The 25,649-nt window shown below is 29.0% G+C and overlaps 2 protein-coding genes across 3 annotated transcripts in view; both read right to left on the bottom strand.

Annotated features, from left to right (window-relative positions):
* Positions 1-77: 77 nt before the first annotated feature.
* Positions 78-2,174, bottom strand: LOC100212199 (nucleoporin NUP35). Its single transcript, XM_065819913.1, has 3 exons — positions 1,604-2,174; positions 1,111-1,395; positions 78-621 (listed from the first exon to the last, which is right to left on the bottom strand). The coding sequence occupies exons 1-3, from the start codon at positions 1,833-1,835 to the stop codon at positions 149-151; spliced, it is 990 nt and encodes a 329-aa protein (XP_065675985.1). The 5' UTR covers positions 1,836-2,174; the 3' UTR covers positions 78-148.
* Positions 2,175-10,036: 7,862 nt separating this feature from the next.
* Positions 10,037-25,649, bottom strand: part of LOC105845100 (uncharacterized) — a 79,862-nt gene continuing 64,249 nt past the window's right edge. Inside the window, exons 8-11 of one of the 2 annotated variants that reach the window (XM_065819090.1) lie at positions 22,416-22,491; positions 12,699-12,751; positions 10,598-10,834; positions 10,037-10,500 (exon numbers count right to left, since the gene is read on the bottom strand). In XM_065819090.1, coding sequence (XP_065675162.1) covers positions 10,427-10,500; positions 10,598-10,834; positions 12,699-12,751; positions 22,416-22,491 — 440 coding nt within the window. In that variant the 3' untranslated portion in view covers positions 10,037-10,426. The remainder of the gene's footprint in view (positions 10,501-10,597; positions 10,835-12,698; positions 12,752-22,415; positions 22,492-25,649) is intronic. The other variant, XM_065819089.1, reaches the window with a different exon arrangement.

Raw genomic sequence — 25,649 nt, forward strand, 5'->3', positions numbered from 1 at the left:
ACTTTATAAGAACAAAATTAGACAATTAATAAATAGTTATTAAAATTATCTGTAGCCAAGCATGAAAAATAATGCACTAAAACTATATAAATGTATTTGCACAAATATTTTTACAATTTTTTATATGATTATGACAATGGATATGTGTTTACCATCCAAACACATAGTCTAATGCTTTTGACACAACAGAGTCTTTTTTTTGTGGAGTAATATCTTTTGTAAAAAATTCTGTTGTAGATGTTCCACTAGCATTTCTCGATGATAATTGTCTCATTGTGCTGGGTTTATTGTTGATTAGCTTGTTTGGTGTATTTGTTGATATATTTAAAGAACTTGCAGATGTCAAATCACCATCCACACCAATCTGCTTTTTAATACAGGGAAGTACCCCAACCATAATTCGTTGAGCATATTGTTTTCCATTTTTACTAAGAGCTTTTTTTGCCTGTATACGAGTTTGATACTTTATGTGTAACCAATTTCCAACATTGTGCATTTCATATTTTTCAATGGTACCATACTGAGAAAACTCTTGCAAAATATAAGAAGATGCTGCAGGAGGAAAACCAAATACAGTAACAGCAGTGTCATCAATGATATCATCACTATTTATTACATCTTCTAAAAACATAAAAAAATTTAAAAAATATCTAAGCTTTATCAAAAATACGATGTATACACTAGAAAATTTAAAATAAATTAATTAAATCTTTGTAAATTTAAAGTCTTTGGTATTCAAGGTTACTTTCAGACATGGCGTTTTAAAAATCATTAGGCATTAAAAAGTTAAAATATGGGATTATTAGACTTTTTTATATAAATTATAAATTCTTTGATGATTCTTGATCTTGTCTAGTCTAGCGTAGAATAAATTTATGTTTTAAGAGTATAGTTACTAAAATTTTTTATTAAATTAGATTTTTTATTCAAAATTAAATTTTAAATAAAAGTTTAAAGTTTGCAATATAAAAAAATTTGAAATTTATTAATTACAAAACAACAAAAATTTGTGAATATAAAAATGTAGACCACTGACACAAAATTAAACACGAAAATAATTTTAACAACTTTACATAAAAAAACAAAAACAAAAAAAACAAATAAAAAAACCTTGAGAATAGAATGGATCAATTTGTGCTGGAGATTGGGGAATAAAATCGTGAGAAGTTGGAAACAAACTTTTATTAAATGATTGATTACTTGGCGTCAAGAAAAGTTCAGAGGGAGATTGAAATTCTCTATAAGTTGTCTCTGTCTCCATAAGATTTTCTGGTGATCCACTTAGAGGAGTAAATAAACTTTCAGTTGGTGGTGCACCTTCTTTTAAAAGTGAATGACGCAAATGAGTTTGTTGTGGTTGGTACTTTTGAAGATCAGGAGAAGAAAATGAGAACCCTTAAAATCAATTTTTAGTAAATAAACCTACCTTTTTATTGATATAGAAGGGCAATTATCTATTATTGTTATTGTAATTACTATTGTTATTATTATTGCTATTATTATTATTGTTATTATTGTAATTATTGTTATTATTATCAGTATATAATATCATAAATATTATTTTTGATTTGAAAAAAGAAATCTATAAAAACTTATTTGTAACCTTGTCCTGAGCCCAACGAGGTTGCTGTAGATACAAATCTTTGATTATTAGAGTAACCTCCACTGTTTGTTTGGGAATTACCTGGTTGTGGCGAGTTTCCAAATAGATACCCAGGAAGAAAAGGACTACTTGGTACACTGTTACGATTGTTTGGTGGAATATTGGGTGAATTATATAAATAGTTCTTTTGTTGGTTTTGAAAAGATTGCATTTGTAATGGAGTTGCAGTCATGATTAATTTTTAAACAAATATTATTGACAATGCTGATAATAAAAAATAAAATTTTAGAATTTTTAAAATTAACTTGAATTCGACATTCACGTCAATTACTTACGAAATGATTCTGACATTAGGCAATAAACCCGGGGGTGGATATCACAAAACGTCGTCCGTATCAGCATCGACACTGTTTAAATCGAGAAAATTGCATTTAAGGAAGCGATTTCCAATCTTAGCACTGCCGCGTCCCCTGGTAACATTTACCGAGTTGGGGCAACCCCAACAATTAATTTAATAAGGTTGCTCCTGAGTCACTGCATTTTCACTGTTAATTGTTATTTTTCTTGACTTCTAAATATATGATTTTATTTATATTTTATAATTTATAGGCTTCATATTTATAAATATTTACAAATGAATAAAATGTTTACAGTGTTGACATTTTGTAAAGCCTCAACTTTGAAGTTTCCATTGTGTGTAATTCTTAATTGTATAATGTACGAACCACACAAAAAAAAGTCTGTTTCATCAAGGTATGTTGTTGAAAAAAAAAAAAGAAGCAGGTGCAAAACGATCTTAAACAGAACAGGTTATGACTATATAAAATTGGTGATTGGCATATAAAAGAAATCAATTTTCGCTGCATCGCTGGTAATAAGCTCAACTTATTTTGTGCAGTTTCGGGAACAACTTCAACTCCGACGGTGAATGGACTTCTGGCAAGAGCAAATGTTTGTCAGGTACATTTGGAAACCGTCTTGAAATTTTTTCTTCGAGAACTTTAGAGTGTTCTCTGACAGAAAGTATTGTTCTTTTCATTGTTCCATGTTTAGATGTCATTTTCCTTAAAGAAAGTATATAAGCCAAACAGTATGCAAAAATTTATTTTTGTCCACTTTTGTTTGCCAAAATTAAAGATTCTGTTGGAATGCTCGGATTTTTTCTGACAAACCTATACATTTAGTTACATTTAGGCCTTTGAGAGATAAATTCAATTATGTGAAATTTTTTTTTTTTACCAAATGGTGCTTCAAAGTATGGTTTTATTATGTGAGGTTTCTTAGGTTTGCTAATTCTGAGAGCCATTTTTATTTTTGAAGCTTCAAGGACTGCTTTACTTTCCTATAGGAACCACCAGAATCAAGTCAGTTTTTGTTGACACCGTCATCTTTTTTTGTAAATGCTGGACATCTTTGCCTGCTTAATTAGGATGTTTAGTATTAAAATAGCGTTTCAGTTTGTTGAAAACATAATTTGATTGTAAATAACATATTGTGGCTTTTCAATTCAAACTAAAACTATAAAAGTAAACCCATGCTTTAAAAGTTTATCACTATATTTTCTAATTTTTATAATAGGGAAGGTTGCACAAGATGAGCTGGTTCCTAAGATATTTTAACCTCTGTTACGGGTAGACTACTGCTTTTTTCGCGAATTTATTAGGTTATGGATACTCATACAATTTCGACGATGTTATTTATTTTAATTTCTTGGTTGTATAGTTAATATGCTTTAATTGTTTTATAGTTAAATAAATTTACCATCGCCATTTTAATTTTTAATATTCAATATTTTGTAATTACGTTAGAACGAAACAAGATTACCAAAAATGTATTATTTTCTAAATATTTTATGCTTATCTACTGCTAATCCCATGGGTTGTATGAGAAGAGACATAAGCTGTTGTGCTATTCAAAATATAATAGCACTTGGTAAAGTTGCTTAAGATAATACGTTTTGAGACGCTCAAGATGAGATGCGGCTTTTTAATAAGAAAAGTTCTTTTTAACCCTATCGTTACCGGGCTCGGCAACCTTATATTACTGTGACAAAAAGTGATGTTTTAACCCAACTACCATCACAATTATATTATAGGTTTAAAAAATGTTCAATTTCCTTAAAAATGGGCCCCTTTTTAACTTAGTAATTTATCTTTCATAAAATGAAAAAAAAAAAAAAAAAAGTTTTATCAGGTCTTATGATCAATAATGGCGGATTTTAAAAAATAAAAAATATTTTAATTGTAAAATCAATCAAATAAAAATGTATCTTATTTTTAACAGATTATTTTCAAATTTGGAGTCAACAATCAGACATATATAATAAGTAATTCTGAAAAGTTTCAAATCCTCAACATCAATTTATCCTAAGTTATTATATTTATTAGATTCGTGAGACTTTAGTCTAAAATTTCAATTTTTATGCTTTCTTCAAAAAAGAACAAATAACAATAACAAAATCAAAATGTAACATCACTAAGACATGTCAAATAAAAAAATATGTGTATATACTAATTTTTACACTAAATCCAGCACTGTGTGATAAATTTCAAAGCAGCTATCAATATGCAGCCCTGGCTCACCCGGGCAGGTTTTGCATACATGTACAGTTTTTAGTGGTTTGCCATTGTTGTTAAAAATTCCTCGTGCATAGCAAACTCTGCATAATTTAGATGGGCGTCTGTCTGTTGCATCGTGTGATGGCTGTTTAGTTCCTGGAAAGTGACGTCCAGTAAGCCGGTGTATAGTATCATCAGGAACAAGTGTTTTGTTTAACTTTGGTGAAGACAAAAACGTTAACTTAATTGTGTCGTGAAGAAAATCTAAGAAAGTGGTACTCTTGTGACAAGTGTACTTTACAAAAATTTTATGGCTATTTAAAATACCCTGAGAAATAAGCCTAAATGCTAGTTTCCGATACCACTTGTAAGTTTTCCGTAACAGATTCAAGCTCTGGAGTTGTTGGTCAACACGATCTACACCACCCATGTGGCTATTGTATTCTTTTACACAAATAGGTTTCTGAATATTCAAACCACAAGTGTTTTCAATAATTCTCATAAATGGTTGGTGACATGTTGACAGCATGTAGACAACTTTTTGTTTACCTGAAGCTTTATCTTTTGATGCACGGAATTTGCAAGCCAGCATTTGACTATTTGCATCATTATTTTTATAAAAAACTGCATCTCCTTTTTTTAAAACCTCAATAAGAATATCTTTTGAATAATTAAATTGATTTGACCTAATTGTGCCACATAGATGTGTCTTGTTATCAAGAAAATACTTTGCGAGTGTTGTACTTGTGTAATAATTATCTGTGTAAAGAGTGTGGCCTTTACCAATAAAGGGTTCTATCAGCACAGATAGTATTCTTGCAGATGAAGGCATCTGGTCATTTATATCATCATCAGCAAACATTCCTTTCCCACAGTATACAAGGAAGTCTAGTGTTATTCCTTCTGAAGTTGCTAGTTCATATAACTTTATACCAAAACGGGCACGCTTGGTTTTAATATATTGACGGAAATGTAAACGACCTTTATAAAGGACAAGCGATTCATCAACACTGAGATTTTTTCCTGGATTATATACAGTTTTGAATCGGTTATGCAGAATGTTTATGACTGGTCGTACTTTGTAAAGACGATCTCTGTTATCATCAGTTGCATCATAATTTTCATCTTCATTGTTATTAAAATGAAAAAACTTCAATAACATACTAAAACGATTTCGATTGATAATTTCTGAAAAAATTGGAGTATTATACAATTCATCCTTTGACCAATACATACTAAGTTTAGGTTTATAAATAATTCCCATTAAAAGAATAACAGCAATAAAGGTTTTAATTTCTGCAACATTAGTTACCTCCCATATTGAAGAGTTATCTGGATTGGCAGCAAAAAATTGCCTTGCATACCGATTGGTTTCTTCAACTAATAAAGTTACAAGTTCAACTGGAAAATAGAGTTCAAAAAAATCAAGACTAGTTGGGTTTTGCCCCATTCTAACATTTAAACCTTCTTGAAAAAGTTCAGAGAAATCCATTAAATTAACAAGAACATCTGTATTAACTTTCCCCCAAGTTGACAGAGGAGGTTTTCGACTACGATTACGACCTTTACCACGACTACAAACTCTACCACGACGATGATTATGTATACTACCTTGGACACCATTATTTAGTATATTGACATTGAAAGCAGCATCATCAGTAATAGCTTCTCTATGAGTAATATGCATAGAATCAGTAACACTTTCAACAGAAATTACTTTGTTACATTTAATACCAATACCACCTCGAACACGTACACGCCTGGTACGTCCACCTCTTGTACGTGGGCTCTTTTTATAAGTGACAAAAGTCTCAATTTCGCTGTCACTTGTACTTGAAGCAGCAGAGCTTTCACTGTCTGTATCGTTAAATAATGGCAAAATTGAATTAGAAAAAGGAACAGCAGCTTCCAATTTATCAACATTGTTGATGTTTTTAATTGTATTTTTAACTTTTCTTTGAATATTAGTAGATGTCATAATGTTTTCAACTTCAAATTCTATCAAATTATTATCCTCGTCATTACTAAAGTCAGAATAACCAAGATCAATATCTTTATTGCTATCTTCGTCACTTTCTTCAAGCATAAAGTTTAAAATTTCGTCCATATTTGAGATTTTTTTTTTGCGTAAAGACGTTAAATTAGCCATTTTTCAAAATCGAATCAAATAATCAAACAAACAAAGCTAATCAAACAAAGCCTTTTTAATTCGGTTTTCGATATATTATCAGATTATTATTCTAGTTTCTCTTAAGCAAAGTTTTAAAGTCGCTCGAAAAACAAGGGGTCGACAGAAACCAAAACTCTTCATCACCCGCTATGCGGGGTACTGGTATTTTAACGACATTTTTTATTACCCGCTATGCGGGGTATCGGTAACGAAAGAGTTAAGTTATTCTCCTCGGAGCTTTATTTCGGTATTTCAATAGCGAAAGTTTTTTCAAAAAATAGTATCGCAAACTTTTTTTGAAATTTATTATTGTTTTCATTACGGGTTTAGATAATTATTTTTCACTTTAGTATAGTCCTTAAAGATACAATTTTATTTAATTTTTTTTTGTGATTATTTTTTTGATATTTTGAGTTTTTTTGAGTTCCATTAAAAAAAGCTTATCTTAGGAAAGTGGTTTCCAAAGATGAGATGGTTGGGTGTGTTGAAAATAAAGCAATTTTTGATATAAAATTTTTTTTTAAAAATAAACTATTCATTTTTATTCTGTAAGAGAAAAGATTAAACTATGATAATCTGAAAAATTAAATGTAAATATTATAATATTTCGGCTGCAAAAAACAATACACTGTCTACATACACAACTTGTGCAACCTTCCCCCAACTTGGATCTCGCTAATTCATTATCACGGGCTGGCAATTTTCATCACAATATTATAAAAAAAATATTTAAAAATCTATAAAAATTTTTTTCACTTAGTTGACTTTTATAATAAAACTTTTAGTTTAGTTGGCTTTTATGATAAGAAAATACAAAGCACGTTCTTGAATAATTTTACTTATCGCTAAAAACGCTGTTTTATCGCAAACTGGATATGATTGGATTTTCTAAGTACCAAGGTAATTTTGTAAAAAGATTTGAAGTTGCAAGAATCGAGGTCTAAAATTATTAACTTAGATAGGATTCTGACATCTTATGAATGAATCATAGTATTGCACGTTGTTTCGATGTATTGACTTTAATCAAAGTAGCAGTACCACTTAAATTTAAAATAATAAAAAGAAACCACTAACTAGCGTAAAAAAATTGTTTTCAGGAGGTCTAACGGCAACTTGCATATTGCAACGGCATATTGCAGGCTACCCCCGTTGGGTTCGCAACCCACAGGTTGGGAACCGCTGATTTATAATTTAATTTACAACAGGGTCGCTCCAAGTTGACTCGGGGCCCTGGGTCAAAACTAAACTGTGAAAATCTAAATGTCATATATACAATCACATTATAAATATGATTGTAATGACTTTTTGATATACAGCCACTGTGTCACAAAATGACTTTTAATTCGAACCTCTTTTCCCGAGAAAAACCTTTGGGAGTATGATAGTACAAGTATATTGGAGTACATTAGAGTTGGTTTTGAAACAAGCATGCTTTTTCGCAAGTTGTTAAAGCAAGTCAACATTTCGTAAAAGCTTTCTGCACTCATTGCCTGCAAAATTGCCCTCCGTGAAAAGGGTATTGTTGAAAGTTCATTTTTTTGGCCACTCTGGTTCATTTTTCTATTGCAGACACATTCTCTTGAAGAGGTGGTTAACAACAGCAAGAATCTTCCCAGAATCCCCTATCTTCCATCAATTCCCACCTTTATAAGTTCATTTGACTGAGGACCTCTGATCTGAACTTAAGTGTTTTCTAGAGCTTCAACATCTTTTTAGTACAGCAATAGACATTTGGATTATTCTTCAATAGATATTTGTGAAATTCTGTCTGAAATTTCTGAGGTGACAAACAAGTCAGAAAGATGCTTTCATAGAGACACAAATTTTTCCTTAAAGTTTTCTTCAACTACGTGTTGGGGAGCTGCTTTGTTAAGTGTTGAAAAACCCATTAGGGTTTTGAACTTGTAGAAGTTATTGAGCATTTCAAAGTTTATAGCTTGACCAAAAACTTCTTGACAGCATTTAACCATAAAGTCAGTCAGTTGCCTGTTAACTTTTATCAAAGAAAAAAATCTGATAGTTTTTCTGTTGCCATCATAAGTTTTTGCATTGTTTGGCATTTTAAATAGTTTTGCAATTGTACTTTACTCAAAAGTACAATGAAACTGTTCGCAGGCCTTTCCCGGAAACTTAAAATCAATAAAGGGGCTATGAACTCTTATATAAACAAGATGTTTATTTTTGTTAATAACTTATGTAACAAAAATATACAACTTTTATGTAAATAAAGTTTCATTTGATTAATAATTTTGTCAGTAGGCCAAAAAATCAAAATTTTCAGATCAAATTTTCTTTCACGTACAATGTTGAAAGCTTTCAAAATCAACTTTAATGTGCTCCTACATACTTGTACTATCATACCTCTAAAGGTTTTTCTTACAAGAAAAAGTTCCAGTTAAAAATTATTTTGTTGCACAGTGTTAGCAAGTATTTAAGACGGTCTTTAAATCATTGAGGGCTGGAAATAGATTGTCCTGTTGTCGAAGCAGCCCATCTCTTAAATTGTTTTCCTCCATTATTATTCAAATAATATTATATTAGAAAAATAGAAAATAAGCTACTTTATTGTTTTTATAACTACTTATTTCAAAAAAAATAAATTATTTCCATATTTTTTATATAGGTTTATAATTCGACTTAATCGAATTTATGTTTCGACTTAGTTGAGTTATAAATCTTTTCCAGGCTCCGATCATCGCAGTTTTTGCGAAGCATCCTTATTTGATATAATAAACATATAAATGTTTGGAGTCTGCTTTATGTCTGGAAGTTAGCTCAAAGATCAAAAAATGCTGGACCCGCTCCTGGTTCTAACATTGCATATTTTAAAGTTTGCATAAGTTAGATATTTATGTTCACCTTCGTTCACATTTTCTTATACAAAAAGTACAACGAACCTTTCGGATGGAATGGCGGCCGTGAGTTCGGTGCAAAAACTCACGAATGAGTAACGGCAGCAGCATTAAATTCGATATTAAAATATTGTAGGATATTCAGGCCTACAAAATTTTCCAATTTATTCAATGCACTATCTATTGATAAACTTTTGTCTGTTGCAAACATTTTTTCAAAACTTTTAGAATTGGAAGTAAAATATTTTTTCATGAGTCCTGTCAGCGCCGGATTACTCTCGGGTGCCTAATACATGGGGTGGGTAGGAATAAGAGGGGGCTAGTGGGAATAAAATGGATGTGAGAATTATAATTTAAATCTAATAAACGAGTGAGGGAGATCGTAATAGAAGGGTGGGTGGGATTTTTTCGTCGAACGCGAATAAAACAGTTTTAATTAAGTGTGACTTGCAGTCAAATACGTATTTTTTAACAGCTGTTTCATCATAGTTTCAATAGGATTTAAATATTTTTATACAAGTTTTATACAATGTGAGAAATAAAAGAAAGCCTAATTTTTGACAAATTGAAATTTACAATATTTTTTAAAGGTAAAAACAATAAAAGTTCTTATTCTTATCAGTGACTGAAAGTGAAGTCATAGGCACTGAACTTTTAGGGGCCCTATTATTTTTCAATACTATTTTATATCAAATTGTACGACGTATTCTTTTGTTTGTTTGTTTTGAACTAATAAAAAGTTCATTAATTTAAAAATGTACAGAATTAATTCTAGGAGCGTTGTTATTTTTATTTTATACCAATGATATTCATATCACATTTCAACATTTACTGATTTAAAAAAATTAAGAAATGGTTGAAAGCAAATAAATTTTGAACTGAAAAATGTACAAAACTAGTTTAACACTTATCAATAACAATAAATAATTAACAAATTTAGCATTAAAGAACTCATAATTAAAAAACAAACAAAAAAAGCGCTATAAATAAAAGAATTTATTAGAATTCTAATTAATAAAAACCTGTCATGGAGAAACCATAATTGAATTAAATAAAATATATCAATAGTCGTATTGTAAAACTTAAAGTTCTCTAACCTTCTAATAAAACTTTTTTTTTTTAAAAAAAAGGAAAAGATTTTAAAAACTTATAAAACCGGAAAAAACGCATCATTAATAAATATACTTTTTAAGGGTTTACTGTCAGAACCTAAAACTAGTTTAAAATTTTACGGCAATATTTGCTAATTACTCCAATTGATTCTTTGAATCCAAATATTGTCACCAAATTTTCTAAAATACAGACCGTTTTCGTTACCTTAAAAAAAATCTATAATGTATAATTACTAGTAAATAACGCATAATTTCTTTATTTTAATGTTATAAGGGAAATTATTAGAGAAATTAGTTCTTACCCATCCACTGGTTTGTTCCAAACGAAACAACTTGATCGTAATTTCTCTCTAGTGTTTTCAAACGTGTCCAATTAAGATTTTTAGAAATGTTAGTTACAAACTCACTGTTTGTAACAGCTAACCACTTTTTATAAGTATTGTTAAACTTTAAATATGATTTCTGGTTTCTGTGTATGACGTATAGTTCTCCACTTAAAATGTGGTGACCCAGAACTGCTCCTACGCTTGGATCTATTGCTAAGATTAAAAAATGATTTTTAACTTACGCTATTCAAAACATATATTAGGAAACTGATATTATTTTCAAATTACTTATAACTTAAAATTATATAAAATAGCCAACAAAGGTTTTTATAGTATCATCACTATTTTTGTTTTGAAATTGTTTCAAGTAAAAATACATTTAATTTATTTTAACAAAAAAATCAACAATATCAAAAAGATTTATAACAAATTCGAGTTTTTGATTAACTCTAATTAAAGATTTAGATGTTATTTTGGAGATTATGCATTCAATCTCCCAAAGTAGTTTTCTGTTCTGATCTAATTATCAGTCAAAACTACTACAGAAACAACCGCAACAACTTCCACGAGACTTCAAATATAAGTGCTCTACGCTTAACTTAAAAATATTATCAAAAAAAAAAAAAAAAAAAAAAAAAAATCGATTTTTTAAACTTATGCAAAATATCTACTGTTTTTCAGTCACCTTTAAAACCTATATGCTGAACTCAAATATTTGATGCTATCATTGTTCTAAAATACGATTTGTGGCATCTTAGAGTCAGTTTTCAGTTTAGGACGAGCAAAAGAAAATGGACAAATCAATGCTATTAAATAACAAGTTTGAATTGCTCAAACTGTCATATTGATAGTATTTGAACACAAATTTTTGAGCTCTAGCCTACTTTGGACTCTAAACTTCTTAAGGAAACCCAAAGATTATAAAATAAGGGTGCAATTTAATGAATTTTTTTGAAAGATTCTAGGATTCTTCAAAGAGAAACATTAAATGTAAAAACTTTAATGAGCACCGTGAAAATGAAGATACAACAGTCAAATACGCTCTCAAAAAACTACATTTAAAGCAAAGCTGGAAAAACATCGCCTAATAGACAATATAAATGACCACTAATAGACCACAACATTTCTATTAAAAAAGAAATTGTAGACCATGTTCGGGCCATAATTTTTCACAGAAACAATGTTCATTTTATAATTTTTAGATAAATAGCTATATCATGAAAATAAAAAATTTAAAATTTTTGAAACGAAAAATTTTCTTTTTTAAAACAATGTTTATTACATGTAGATACAAGTAAAAATGCATAAATATATTACTTGGAAAAAATAATTACATGCATTATAGATTTCAAACAACTAAAGCTTATGTTAAACTAAAATAAAATTACTTATTATGAAACCCCTTATTTAAGTAACATGTCGTCAATGACGTTTCATGCAAGGTGAAGAGCGAAAAAAATATTTGTATACTTTATAATAGAAATACTTCATCAGCTATTTTTTTATTTATGCTTTGATAAACCAAATAACAATTTTTACCTTTAACTTAAGCATCACTAATAATTGATCAAATAAACCACTTTAAGAAATTTTAATTAAATACAACAATTTAATAAAAAAAAAAACCAAAAAAAAAACCATAGAAAAGTCTCTTGTTGTTAAAAACTGAATTAAAACTATTAAAAATGTTACCATAAAACGTTTCTATTTAGCATAAACATTTTACATAGCATTTTTAGATTTTAACACCAATAGTAGTAGTAATAGTAGTAGTTTTAATTTTATTTTAAAAAATAATTCCAGAACATTTCAGTATATTGAAAAATGTGATTTTCCAGGACATTCCAGGGCACTTGTAAAAATCCAAGACATTCCAGCTACTGTGGCCACTATGAAGTATATTCGTTAATTTTATAACCAGATGTTATTGATGATAAAAAAAAATCTTAGATTTTGTAATGGTATTTTTAAAACACTATTACTAACTTAAAAATAATAAAAATATGAAAAAAGAAATATTGTTTAAATATTGTTATATAAAAGAAGTTATAAGAAATAATATCATAATACTAAAAACCTTTCCAATGTATGCCATCATTTTTAGAACTGAAGCATACTGAACTTCGCATTCTATAATTAAAAACAACAACAAAATGAAAAACCATTAATAAAATATTAGTAAAAGAGTAATTTTTTCTACATTTACTAATTAGAATTAAACACTGTTGTTTAAAATATAAAAACAAAATGAAATTCAAAAATATAGAAAACTTTTTATATTTTTGTACCAGGCCTAAATCTTCCAGGTGAAAATTTAGGCTGACTAAATGTTACCTAGTTAGATCTTCCAGGTAGATCTAGCTAGGTAACACGACCAATAGGAGAGCATTATTAATTTAAATGAAGTTGCATTAAGTTAATTAAAGTTTAATAAATAAATAAAATTACACAATAGGGTGGTGGTAAAAGAACTTTTTTTCAGTAAATTCCTATGACACAAGAGTTTTTTCAAAGTATTTTAACTCAAAAGAAGCGAAATTTTATAGAAGTTTCGAAATTAGTAAATATATTATAAAATACATGTCAAAAAATATACATTAAAATTTCTTTTAAGTTTTTAAATAATTATTTCAGTTTTTAAGCAATAAAATCTGAATTAATAAACTTTTTTATAAAATAGTTATTTTTTATGAAATTTTTATATAATTTTGCTTCATTTAAGACAGATTCTTAAAAAAAAATTTTTAATTAGGGACAACTGATTCTTTTAAAGCTATGTGGCACCATAAAATGATGGAATATTCTAAATAATTTTTGCACGCTACATAAGTATATCAATAGGAATATAAATAGGGGGTGTCTCAGAAACATACTGAAAAAAAATTTTCTGTAAATTTCTGAGTTTTCAGAGCACTACCGTATTAAGCAATTTATAAATATTGGGTTGGGGAATAAGTTCATTCGGTTTTTTTCAAAGAGTTTTCTTTAAACAAAAAACAATAACTAAAAGGATAAATTTGTTGATACCACTCCGCCAAAAATCGCCCGGTCTGGTGTTGAAGAAGCTGTTTTGAGGTCCTCTTCGCCGCCAAAGTTAACACCCCTCATTTGATTCGACAAGGAGTGGAAAAGGTGATAATCTGTAGGCACAAGGTCCGCAGAGTATGGTGAATGTTGAAGAACCTCCCATTTGAGGTCTTGGAGTGCGAATTTGTAGACTTGTGCAACATAGGGTCTGGCGTTGTCATGGAGCAAGATGACTTGAACTTGTCGGTCAGGACTTTTTAGCCACATAGCCTCATTTACCTGGTGTAGTTGGGCAATGTAGAGCTCCTTGTTAATCGTTGTGTTCCTTTCAAATATTTCTCAGTGTATCATGCTTTCCCAGTCCCACCAAACGCAGATCATGGTCTTTTTCGGGTGGAGATCTTGCTTGACTCTCAGTGTCGGTGTGTCTCCTGGGGCCACCCACTCCTTTCTTTGTTTCATATTGACGTACAGGCACCATTTCTCATCTCCTGTGACAACTAGGTACAAAAAGCGCTGTTTATGGCCACATGTTGCTTGATGGCACATAAAGTGTTGAGCAGCGATTTGAAGACGATTTTCTTTGTTGACTTCATTAAGCTTGTGAGGCACCCAGGCTCCAAGCTTTTCGGCAAATCCCACTGAGTGAAGATGATTGAGGATCGTCTTATGATCACAGTTCATTTTTTTTGCTAATTCATGACTTGTTTGGCAACCATCTTCCTTCAAAAGTGCCTTGAGATGCTTCTCATCAAATTCTGTGGGTTGTCCACTGCAAGGTATGTCTTTGAGGTCAAAGTGGCCATTTTATTTAGACTTCGCAAGCCATTTCTGTGCTGCGCGCTCACCTATGAAACCTTCGCCATACACGTTGCATATGTCATGAGCAAATGCTAATTTTTGCCACCTGGGTATTCCATTTCTAAGGGTGGAAAATAGGAAAAACTAAAAATATTCGAAAAAACAGATAACACACTACTGTAGAGCAGAAAAGGCACTGTCTAATGAGTACAAACACTTTGCTCAACAATAAACGAATCCTTTAAATAATCCACTTTAAAAAAAACCAAACGAGCTTATTCCCCAACCCAATATTTTAATTTTAAAATTCTTTGTTGAACTGTTTCCTAAATAAAAAATAATTACACAGTTAATTTATTTTTAACATTGACCTCTTTGTTGTGCTGCTTAGTAAATAAAAAATAGCTGTACAACTTTATAAAGATAAATAAAAAATACAAATATTTTGTATTTAACAATTTCTGATACTAATTATCTGATACCACTGGGGTGGCAGCAATGAGTGGTTGTTGGTCTTATCACAACCCTAAATCTTTCAAAATTTAAAAAAATAATTTATAAAATGTAGTATTAAATATAAAAATATATTAAAAATTTGTATTTGACTTTTTCATATAAAAACCAGGACTGTTTTCCTTGTTACAAGGACTTATTTATTATTTTTTTCGGGCCCCTACCCCTTTCCCCCTACGCTTGTTATGCATACATACATACATATATGTATATACATATATATATATATATATATATATATATATGTACATACATATATATATATATATATATATATATATATATATATATATATATATATACACTGCTCAAAGTGGAGAAAAAAAAAGTAAAGGGATGGTATTTGGTAAATTAAAAATACCTTTCTGCCTAATCATTGTTATATATAGATACTTATAAAAAGGTGGCGGGATGGTTTACATTTTACAAAAAGGCACTGTATATATATATATATATATATATATATATATATATATATATATATATATATATATATATATATATATATATATATATATATACATATATATATATATATATATATGAACTCAATCGAAATGTTTAAAAAAAAAATCTTTTTTTTTGCAAAATTATGTATTATTGTATCAAAGTCCATTTGTTTTGCAATACTTAATACCTAGCCTAGCCAGGTCATTGATGCGTTCCTGACTCATGGTAGACTAGAGATAATTTTTAATAAGTTTCAGCTTACTGAAGCTCCTTTCTGCTGATGCTACTGTTGCTGGTGCCATAAGAAATATTCTCAAACTTTAGTGCCAAGTTTGGTAATATACAGGGTACGGAAAAAGTTCCAGTACAAAAATAAAAATAGCAAAAGTTCTTGTACAAGATGAGAAACAAATTACACTTTAATTTAAAACAAAAAAATACTAAAAAATACTAAAAGAATACAAAGGAATACAAAAGAATACCAAAAACACACTATATATATTGAAAGAAAACACCATACAGATAATTTTTTAAAATTATACTTTTGTACGGGAACTTTTTCCACACCCTGTACTTTCTAGTTCGCACTTTGCCAAAGTATTCAATATTTCCAGTGCACCCAGATGTTTTGCCCCAAAATTGGCTTTGTGAATCATTATTATGTGTTTAATTTATTACAAAAAGTCTTCACTGACTATATCTTTAGAATATTTTTTTGCAAACATAGCTGGTTTATGTATTAATTCCTCCTCTGATATTTTTTAATAGTTCTAAAGAAAGCTGATGTTTTCAGAAATCTGTTTTGCAGCACTAAAACGAACAGTAAGTCCTCCAATAATATTTTCCAATATTAAATAAAAAATTTGCCTTCAGAATTGGGGATTTACCTGCCTCACTTATTTTACTCACATTTTTATTGTAGAATTGTTTTCTGCTATTATTTTTAAACAATTTTATTTCTATACCAAGGCTAGATGCAACAAGCTTAGCTTCATTCCACCAGGCTTTCCAACTGTCATAAATAGGTACTAATAGTGAAAGTAAGCTTTCTATAATTAAAACTTCCATACCTTAAGTTGTGTTACTAGCTTGAATGATTTTGTTGCAATGTCAATAGGAATTAATATTATGCATCACACAATTGACATTATGATGCAGGTAACGATATAATAAATTGCTCCACGAATCTCGTTTCTAGTTTTTGGAGTAGGATTTAGCTGGAGCAAGTCTTTGTTAAAATTAATATATATATATATATATTTAAACAATTTTAAAATGTATTCTATATATATATATATATATATATATATATATATATATATATATATATATATATATATATATATATATATATATGTATATATATATATATATATATATATATATATAAAGTAGTAGAAAATCACTCAACAATTTGTTTTTAAATTTAACACTGTGTTTCATCAATAAAGACTCATCAGAAATGCATTTCTGATGAGTCTTTATTGATGAAACACAGTGTTAAATGAAAAGATCTTTATTAAGTGATTTTATACTACTTATATATTTATATATATATATATATATATATATATATATATATATATATATATATATATATATATATATATATATATATATATATATATATACGTATATATATATATATATATATATGTATATATATATATATATATATATATATATATATATATATATATATATATATACGTATATATATATATATATATATATATATATATATATATATATATATATATATATACGTATATATATATATATATATATATATATATATATATATATATATATATATATATATATATATATATATATACACATTATTCATGGGCCCCTAAACTTTGATGGGCTCTGGTGACTGCACCCCCCTCTCATAGGGCCTGTCCTTGTATCAATAAAATTAGTGTTTAATTACAAACCAATAATTATGATTACATTATAAAATATTTCTTCAGATTACTTTTTTTTTCTTCATTAACTTTCCATTTTTTTGTTGATTTCTTTTATTTTAAATAGCACAAAGATTTTTAGCAAGTATTAATTTTTTTAAAATTTAAGAAAATGCAATGTCTTCTTTTTTGTTATTATCATAAAACATGAGTAAAAAAATGACGAAAGTTGTATCTTTTGTTTTGTTTCTATAACTTAAAATAATTAAACATTAAACTGTATTGTATTAATGAAAAATAAAATATTTTTTGTAGCAAAATAATTTTAACAAAGGGTTGATAAACTTATGCTATATTAAAATTATTTTTAACTGTGTATTTTATTGTTTGTAAGTAATGTTCTGTAACTTGTTTTTTAACTATTTAGTTATTTTACAATTCATAATCACTACGTTGACAGTAACTGGATTGAAAGCATGAAAATTTTTTGTAAAGAAAAATCTAGCAAATTTGCCACTTGGAAAAAGTGTGGAGTAAAAACAATGTGCAAAGTATTTTATACAAGCGTGCTCCTTTTTCATTTAAAATTGTCACAAAGAATTGGTTTTAGATTTGAAATATCTACATGAAAACATTGGATTGGATATTTGGAAATGTGCAATAAAAAATTTACAATGTTAACTATGTTAACTTAAATTACAATGTTAACAATGTTAAATTAAACAACAGGAAATTGTGTCAAAACTAGCAACAGTGGACAACTTCTCTATTACTGTTCTTAAAAAAAATCATTGTCTGAAAAGACATGGTATTACCCAAATATTCATCCTGTGTTATGAACATGATAAAAAAAACAATATGATTTAGCTAAACAAAGCGGGATTTTGAAAATAACGAAAAAATATCTAGTGGATTGTAATTTCCTTTATTGTTAGACGAATATAGGTCTTTAAGAAACTAATGTTATTTAATAAATATAACCTTACACTTATTAACAAAGTTTTGGAACCTTAGAATAACTTCAAAAACTGGATCAATGCTGCAGGTAAAATTGCAGATCTAGTAGAAAAGAAACTGTAAGATTTTAATTTATAAATGAAAAAGCACACAACAGCAACATCACAAACATTTGCAATGAAAAAATTTGGATGAGTAAGCAGTATAAACATCAACTGTGTTAAGCTAATTGACTTTATTTAGCAGTGTGCAAACTGTGTTAAGCTAATAGACTTTATTTAGCAGTGTGCAATGTTCTTTACAAAAAAGACAAACTCTTCAATAACTTAACAAATAATGGAATAGGTGACAAGAGTTGTCATAATGAAATTAAAAAAACTAATGAAAGAAATAATATTTTTGAGACAACTGGAAAGCATAACAAAAGTTTAGGCAACATATACTAAACACTAATGGTCATTAAGCCAACATCAATTGAATCAGAAAGAGCTTTATCTGCAGTGGGACTATTTAAGGAGAAAATTTGTTTATGATTAAGTGATTAACCAACTATTTGTTTTTGTTTTTGATACAATTTTTTAATTCTAAAAACAATTTAGATTAGTGTGTGCTAATATAAACTTTTGCTACAGGGCTGTGGAGTTAGAGTCGCGACATTTTTAGTGGAGTCGGAGTCACTAAACAAAATCGTGACTCCGACTCCAATAGTAAAACCTCTCAGTATTGCACGTGTATTTACAAAATATTTAACCTTCAAAGAACTTTTCATATATTTGGCAGAAAAATTTTTTTTTAATTATTGCGTAATATTTTTTAAAGAATTCAAAAAATTTTTCAAATATTTTGCTTTGGAGTCAGAGTTGGAGTCTGAGTCGTACTCTGAAAATTTCAACGATTGGAGTCAGTGCTTTTTTTTTTACAACTCCACACCCCTGCTTCACTAAAAACGGCTTGTTTGTTATTATTTTTAAATTGTGATTTTAGATAAAACAAAAATACTGATAGGATCTCTGACAACTCCAGAATATAGAAAGATGCAATCGGTAACACTTACACAAATGGAAAAGGTGAGGAGAAGTCAAAGAGAGGCCAGAAAAAAAAGTAAAGAATACATATTTGTTATTGTTTAAACTTTGATGTTTTAAAGTATTTGTTGGTGACTAGATAAAACTTATTTTAATTTCTGAAACTTAAATGACACTGAAAAACATAAATTTTAAACTCAAAATATAGAAATCTAAAACTTTATCAACCTTTTTCCTTATCAAGCTCATTCTGTCATCACTATTACCTAGAGATGTAAGTTGTTTTTTTAGTTCTTGAATACTTGAGTATCTATCATACTAAAGGGCTTGTTTTTTGTTTCGTTTAATTTTCCTTATCTTTTTAATAAGTTAGTATTTCTCTTATTTTAAAAACTAAAAAAATATAAAAACTTATTTTTAGATAATATTAAAATAATTTTATTTTTTGTAGAGCATGCCATTTTATTAGTATTATCTTACAAGCTCTTCAAGAGTACATCAAATAATTTCATTAATTATTCTTCAATTACTTGTTATTTCGTTTACAAAATAAAATTTTTCTTTGTATAAATTTTTTATATTTTTATAAAATACAGTATAGTAATAAAATAAATAATATAATAAATAAAATACAGTATTTTTTTTTTATAAAATACAGTGTAGTAATAAAATAAATAATAAAATACAGTATAGTAACAGTAATAAAGTATAGTAATATAAATGCAGTAATAAATATAAGTAACAGAGTTACTTATAAAGACTTTATTTAATAGGCTTAAAGCTTGATAATAAGCATTATTATTGATAGAGTAGTTTGTGGCCACACTTGAAGTAGAAAGGTAACATAAACAAAATTGTTGTTTAATACCAAATTTTGGATTCAAAATTAAACAAAACTAGAAAAATAAATTTTTTATAAAATAAATAACTATTTAATCATTTTAAAAGTCAAAATAGCTTTGGCTTTTTTTGGAACTCTACTACTACCTTAAAGCATATCGAGGCCTATTACTTACTAAAGTTTACTGAGGCCTACTATGTACTGAAGCTTACTACTTACTGAAGCTTACTACTAGGATATACTACTGGGGTTTGCTAATACCTTCAGGCTTTTTGAAGCATACTACTAGGGCTTACTAAAGCTCACTACTACCATAAGGCTTGTGATGGCTGATATTTACATCTCTTTGCTAAAAAAATCTACACAATTTTTTGTATTCAGACAGTAACATAAGCTTTTACTTTATCTCATCAGTATTAAATCAATTCTATCCATGGATTTCTATTATTTGTGCAGCTACAATTAATCTAATTAAACAATTCTCCTTTATTAATGCAAAAAAATTTCAAGCAAAAAAGATATTGTACAACAGTAAAGTTGATTATCACTTTTAAATGTTTAAAAATGCATTGCAGATGTAGCCATTTGCCCTACTGTCATGATGTTGGATTTATTTTCATTTTTCTACAAGTATTGTTAAAGTGACCGCTAAAGCAAGCTATCATCTTTTGTTCCATCAAACAAAAATAAATTTCACACCAGACAAGAACAAACAAAGTTAAAATAACAATGGGGGATGACAAAAACAAAATGGGTCTCTACTTTGTTCATTTAATTCTCTATGCTTAGATTAGAAGCATGAAATGACTTCTTCAATTGGCTAGAAATTCACAATGAAAAACTGGGCTACAAAAGCACCATCTGAAAATTATATAACACTTTTATCTATTATTAAAGTGGTGGAGAAAATGGCTTTGCCTGTTAGTATGCTTAGTAAAGTGGCATAAGAAGCACAAAATAAGAACTTTAGGAAATTTGGTGAATCACTTTCTAAAAAGCGTCAGTGTTTTTAATTAAAATAAAGATAGATTAAGACAAAAAATGTTTTGATTGTAAGTTGCAATTTCATAGTATTGTTAATTTGGTGTTCAAGATAGTATTTGGCTTATTAGTATTTTGTTTATATTGATTTGTATTCATAACATGACATACACTTTAGGTAGTATATTTTAACTCTAATTGCATGAAAACAAATTTATTTTTATTTGGTCGCAAAGATCTTAGCTAAATAGCTATAACTTAATTAACTGTTGCTAGGAGCCCTTAGCAGTTATACTATTTTTAAAGGCTATACTTTTACCACATTTTATTTTAAAATTTTGTATTAGCAGTTTCAAGAAAAACAAAATAATCAGTTTTTAAGAGATTTATAAAGCAACAGCAAAAATTAGTAATTTGTTGTGTATGTAATTATTTAAATATGTATCACGATTTTCAACCCGCCTGCAATTGCAATTAATTGCAATTAATTGTTGTTAAACTGCAATTAATTGTTAGTCTTGTTTATAACTTAGGTGTCTTAAATAAACTTTTTGAGCTTGGTAACTATGTAAAATGCACTGTTGCTATGCATTTCTGATGCACCAAGTGCAACCTAATAAACAATCCAATAATTACACAAGATTTGTAATATGAAAAATACTCAATCCAGTAATAATGGGGAAATAACTAAATTTTGTAAATAAATTTACTTTTATCTAACTAATAATGATTTTGCCTATTGTAATATTTTTTGCTTGGTGAACTGTTATTCATTTAAAAAATAACACATTTTAGTAATTAAAATAATCTTCTGGTAATTTTTGAACAAATCAAAATTAATATCCAATCATTAAGTCTTTAAGTCGTACTAGAAATAATAAGGCCATTTGAAAGTTGTGATCTTTGATAAAGAAAAAGATTTTGAGATTTTATGTTATTTGCCTCCCCAAGGCTGAGAGGACACTACAATCAGGAGGCTTCTTTTTGTGGTTACAACTCTCTCTCCAAAACATGAAACTTAGTGAACCAGACTGCTGTGAAAAGAAACAAGCTGAGCCCAGTGCAACCACGGACGTGGTGGGCATGGAACTCAGAACTATTCGCTTATAAAGCAAGCACATTATCACTACATCACTTATGCATAGAGAAATATATTATATATTATAAAATATACTTTTATATACTATATAGCCTTCTATTATGAGAATTTACAGCTAAAGGTTCTTACAGCTAAAGTTTCTGCCATATACAAATAAAAGATAAAATAGTTTAACAAAAAAATTGCTTACCTTTTAACATATTGGTTCATGCATACATATATTTGCGAATTATCAGCGTCCCAGTATATACCTCGACCATAATATTCTAATGTATTATAAATATACAAACATACATAAAACATAAATAACAATATACATAAAACATACATAAAACATACATAACAAATATACATAAAAATACATACATAAATGCATGTGTATATATACATATATAGATATATATCAGGCCTTGTTTTAAATAAAAAATGCTTAACGTGATAGCTTACTGTGAAATTAACGTCATAAAATTCTCTTTATTTTTTTATTTTTTAATGACTTTCTTAAATTACTGCAATTATATTAATTACCTCAAAATGAGTTAAATATTATTTAACTTCTTTTTTATTACTACCATAGGGGAATGTTTATTTTGTTTAATAATTTTTTAAATAATAAATAAATTTAATATTACATTTTTAAGTTATATTAGATCAGGTCAGGTCAGATTTTAGGTCAGGTCAGGTCAGGTCAGGTCAAGTTATTTTAGGTCAGATTAAGTTTATTTAGGTCAGATCAGGTTATCCTGCTACTGGTAATATGTAACCTAGTACAACCTGCTTCATGTCCTGCTGCCTTGTAGGATATGCTTTTTTAGACAAAGGCTAGGAAAAGCCAACTCCGACTTAAAACACCCCCTGCCTTGGGGCTCTTGGTTGAGTAAAGGCTGGAGATGGTGTCTCAATAAAAATACTCATCTTGGGCAGATGTTAAAAGCAACTGGCTACTATCTTGTAGAAGATCTCCTAGGTAAATACTTAAGGGGTAAACAGATTCTATTTGTTGACCAGCCCCGCACCCCTTTTTCATCTTTTAGGCTGATGCAGATGTATTTATAACACATTGTTTCCAGTTTAGGATGTTGAATGCTGGATCTTCTTGACTCAATGCATGGGTTTTGCTTGTGTGTCTGTTTTTATGACTAGGGAATTCATTATATTATCTATAAATGAGAGTACAGCTCTAAAACTCAGTTTTATCTGAGTTTTAGAGCTGTACCCTCTGTTCTGGGTGGCTTCTGGCTGGTAGTCTGGTTGTGAGGCTGGCTGGTAGTCAGGTTTCCTGAACTCTGTAGTAGCTCTCAGAGAAGCTGATTTCATCAACAGCTGTAAAATATCAGAGTACTAACAGTGCCATAATGCGCATGAATGGTGTCCCTGTTTGTACTTTTAGTGTGCATTGTCGAAGCCACATTTGGAGCTCTTTGTTTTGACTTAAGGTTTCTTAATAGTAATGAGGCAAATACTTGGACTATTAAATAGTGTACTGAGTACTATCTGTGCTTTGACAAATTTAAAAATAAAAAAATACCAATAACTATAAAACACAAAATTTGTCGAGAAACTAGGTTTGAATCCACAGACTATTCTTTTATGTGCTTTCGTTTAGTACCACTTCACTCTATCGCCTTTGTTCTATATCCTCTCCTTCATATCAAGACTGCACTCTTTTTGATGTTATTTCTGATCAAATTGACCAAGCCCTCTCTCTTTATCCATCAGCCAAATCGATGTTGTTGGTGACTTTAATGCTCATCGCACTGAATGGCTTGGCTCTAGTGTCAGAGACTCTCTAGGCGTTAAGGCCCACAACTTTTGCCTTTCTCAATCTCTAACTCAAATAGTTAACTTTCCAACTTGCTTTTAAGACAACCTGAATCATTTACCTTCTCTACTTGACTTATGTCTTGTTTCTGATCCTAGTCAGTGCTCAGTTTCTCCACATTCACCCTTAGGTGCTTCTGATCACAGTTTGATCTCTCTAATCTCATTCTTCTTCATCATCAGAATCCCCCTATAATTGTACCTCTTAAAACTACTTTAAAGCTGACTGGGACTCTTTCCGTGGGACTTTCTTTGTGATGGCCCTTGGGTTGATTTGGTACATTATTCATCTTCCTGCTGACAAATGCGCTTCTTACATAACTTCTTGAATTCAGGCTGGCATGGAATCTTTTATCCCCTCCCTACGATTCCAAGTCAAGCCTCACTTTTCTCCAAGGTTTTCCTCACATTGTGCTGCTGCGATTTCCAATCAAAACCATAACTTCCATATCTATCAGCAAAACAATTCTCCAGAAAACAAATGTCTGTTTATTATTGCTAGAGATCATTGTATCAACAATAAGGGCAAATCTGTTATTCCACCTCTCTTGCATGGTTCAGATTCACCTCACCTAAAGACAAAGCTGAGTTGTATGCTAAGAACTTTTCATCAGTATCGTCTGTCAATTCTACTAGTTACGTTCTACGTGATATAGCCGACAAACAGGTTGATCCATTGCTTGACATTCATATCACTCCAGCTTCTGTATCTAAAGTGATTTCCTGCTTAGACTTTTCTGCAGGTTGTGGTCTGGGCAACATACCTGTTATAGTCTTGCAGAAGTATTTTCCGGAGCTGTCATCTATACTTTCAAAACAATTTAACAAATGCTTATTAGAGTCTTGTTTTCCAGCCTGCTGGAAAGTGGCATCTGTTATCTCTATTTTCAAAAATTCTGGAGAGCAATCTGACTTGTCTAACTACTGTCCTATTAGTCTTCTTCCTATCATAAGCAAGGCTTTTGAGTCTTTAATTGATAAACACTTAATCTCTTGAATCTAATAACTTACTTTCTGATCATCAATATGGGTTTTGATCTTCTTGTTCTACAGCTGATTTGCTAACAGTAATAACCGATAGGTTTTATAGTGCATTAGATAGATGTGGAGAGGTTAAGGCTATCACTCTTACATTTCTAAAGCTTTTGATAAAGTTTGGCATGCTGGTCATCTCCATAAGCTTTGTTCTTATGGTGTATTAGGAAACATCTTTAAGGTTATTGAATCCTTCCTTACCAATCGTAGTATAAAAGTTGTCCTTGATGGACAACTTTTATACTACGATTGAATATTTAAATGATTATTTGTTAAATTTCTAAATGTTACTTTGCAACTACAAATTATTTTTTGTTAAAAAAAATTATTGAGTAAAGAAAAAAAAATTACATTAATTTATTTACTTATTTATTTAAATTTCATTATTTTATTAACAATTTTGTTGCCAAAGCAAAGATTATTTTTCCGAACATCATTTATTCAAATTATATCACTGTATATATTGTTTATTAAAAAATAATCGCCGCGATTTAATCTGCATTATAAAAAAAAAAGGTTTAACATATGTAGAAATTTTTGGTGCAGCCGTTTATTTAAAATTTAATTA

The sequence above is a fragment of the Hydra vulgaris genome, chromosome 15 (genome assembly GCF_038396675.1).
Source record: "Hydra vulgaris chromosome 15, alternate assembly HydraT2T_AEP".
In the NCBI taxonomy this organism is placed as follows: domain Eukaryota; kingdom Metazoa; phylum Cnidaria; class Hydrozoa; order Anthoathecata; family Hydridae; genus Hydra; species Hydra vulgaris.

Bases quoted from the DNA above. Each gene is read 5' to 3' on its own strand.
- LOC100212199 (XM_065819913.1), bottom strand. From the start codon at position 1,835: ATGACTGCAACTCCATTACAAATGCAATCTTTTCAAAACCAACAAAAG. The intron at 1,396-1,603 runs GTTACAAATAAG...ATTGATTTTAAG, and splicing joins CTCGTTGGGCTCAGGACAAG to GGTTCTCATTTTCTTCTCCT. The intron at 622-1,110 runs GTTTTTTTATTT...TTATGTTTTTAG, and splicing joins TGATCCATTCTATTCTCAAG to AAGATGTAATAAATAGTGAT.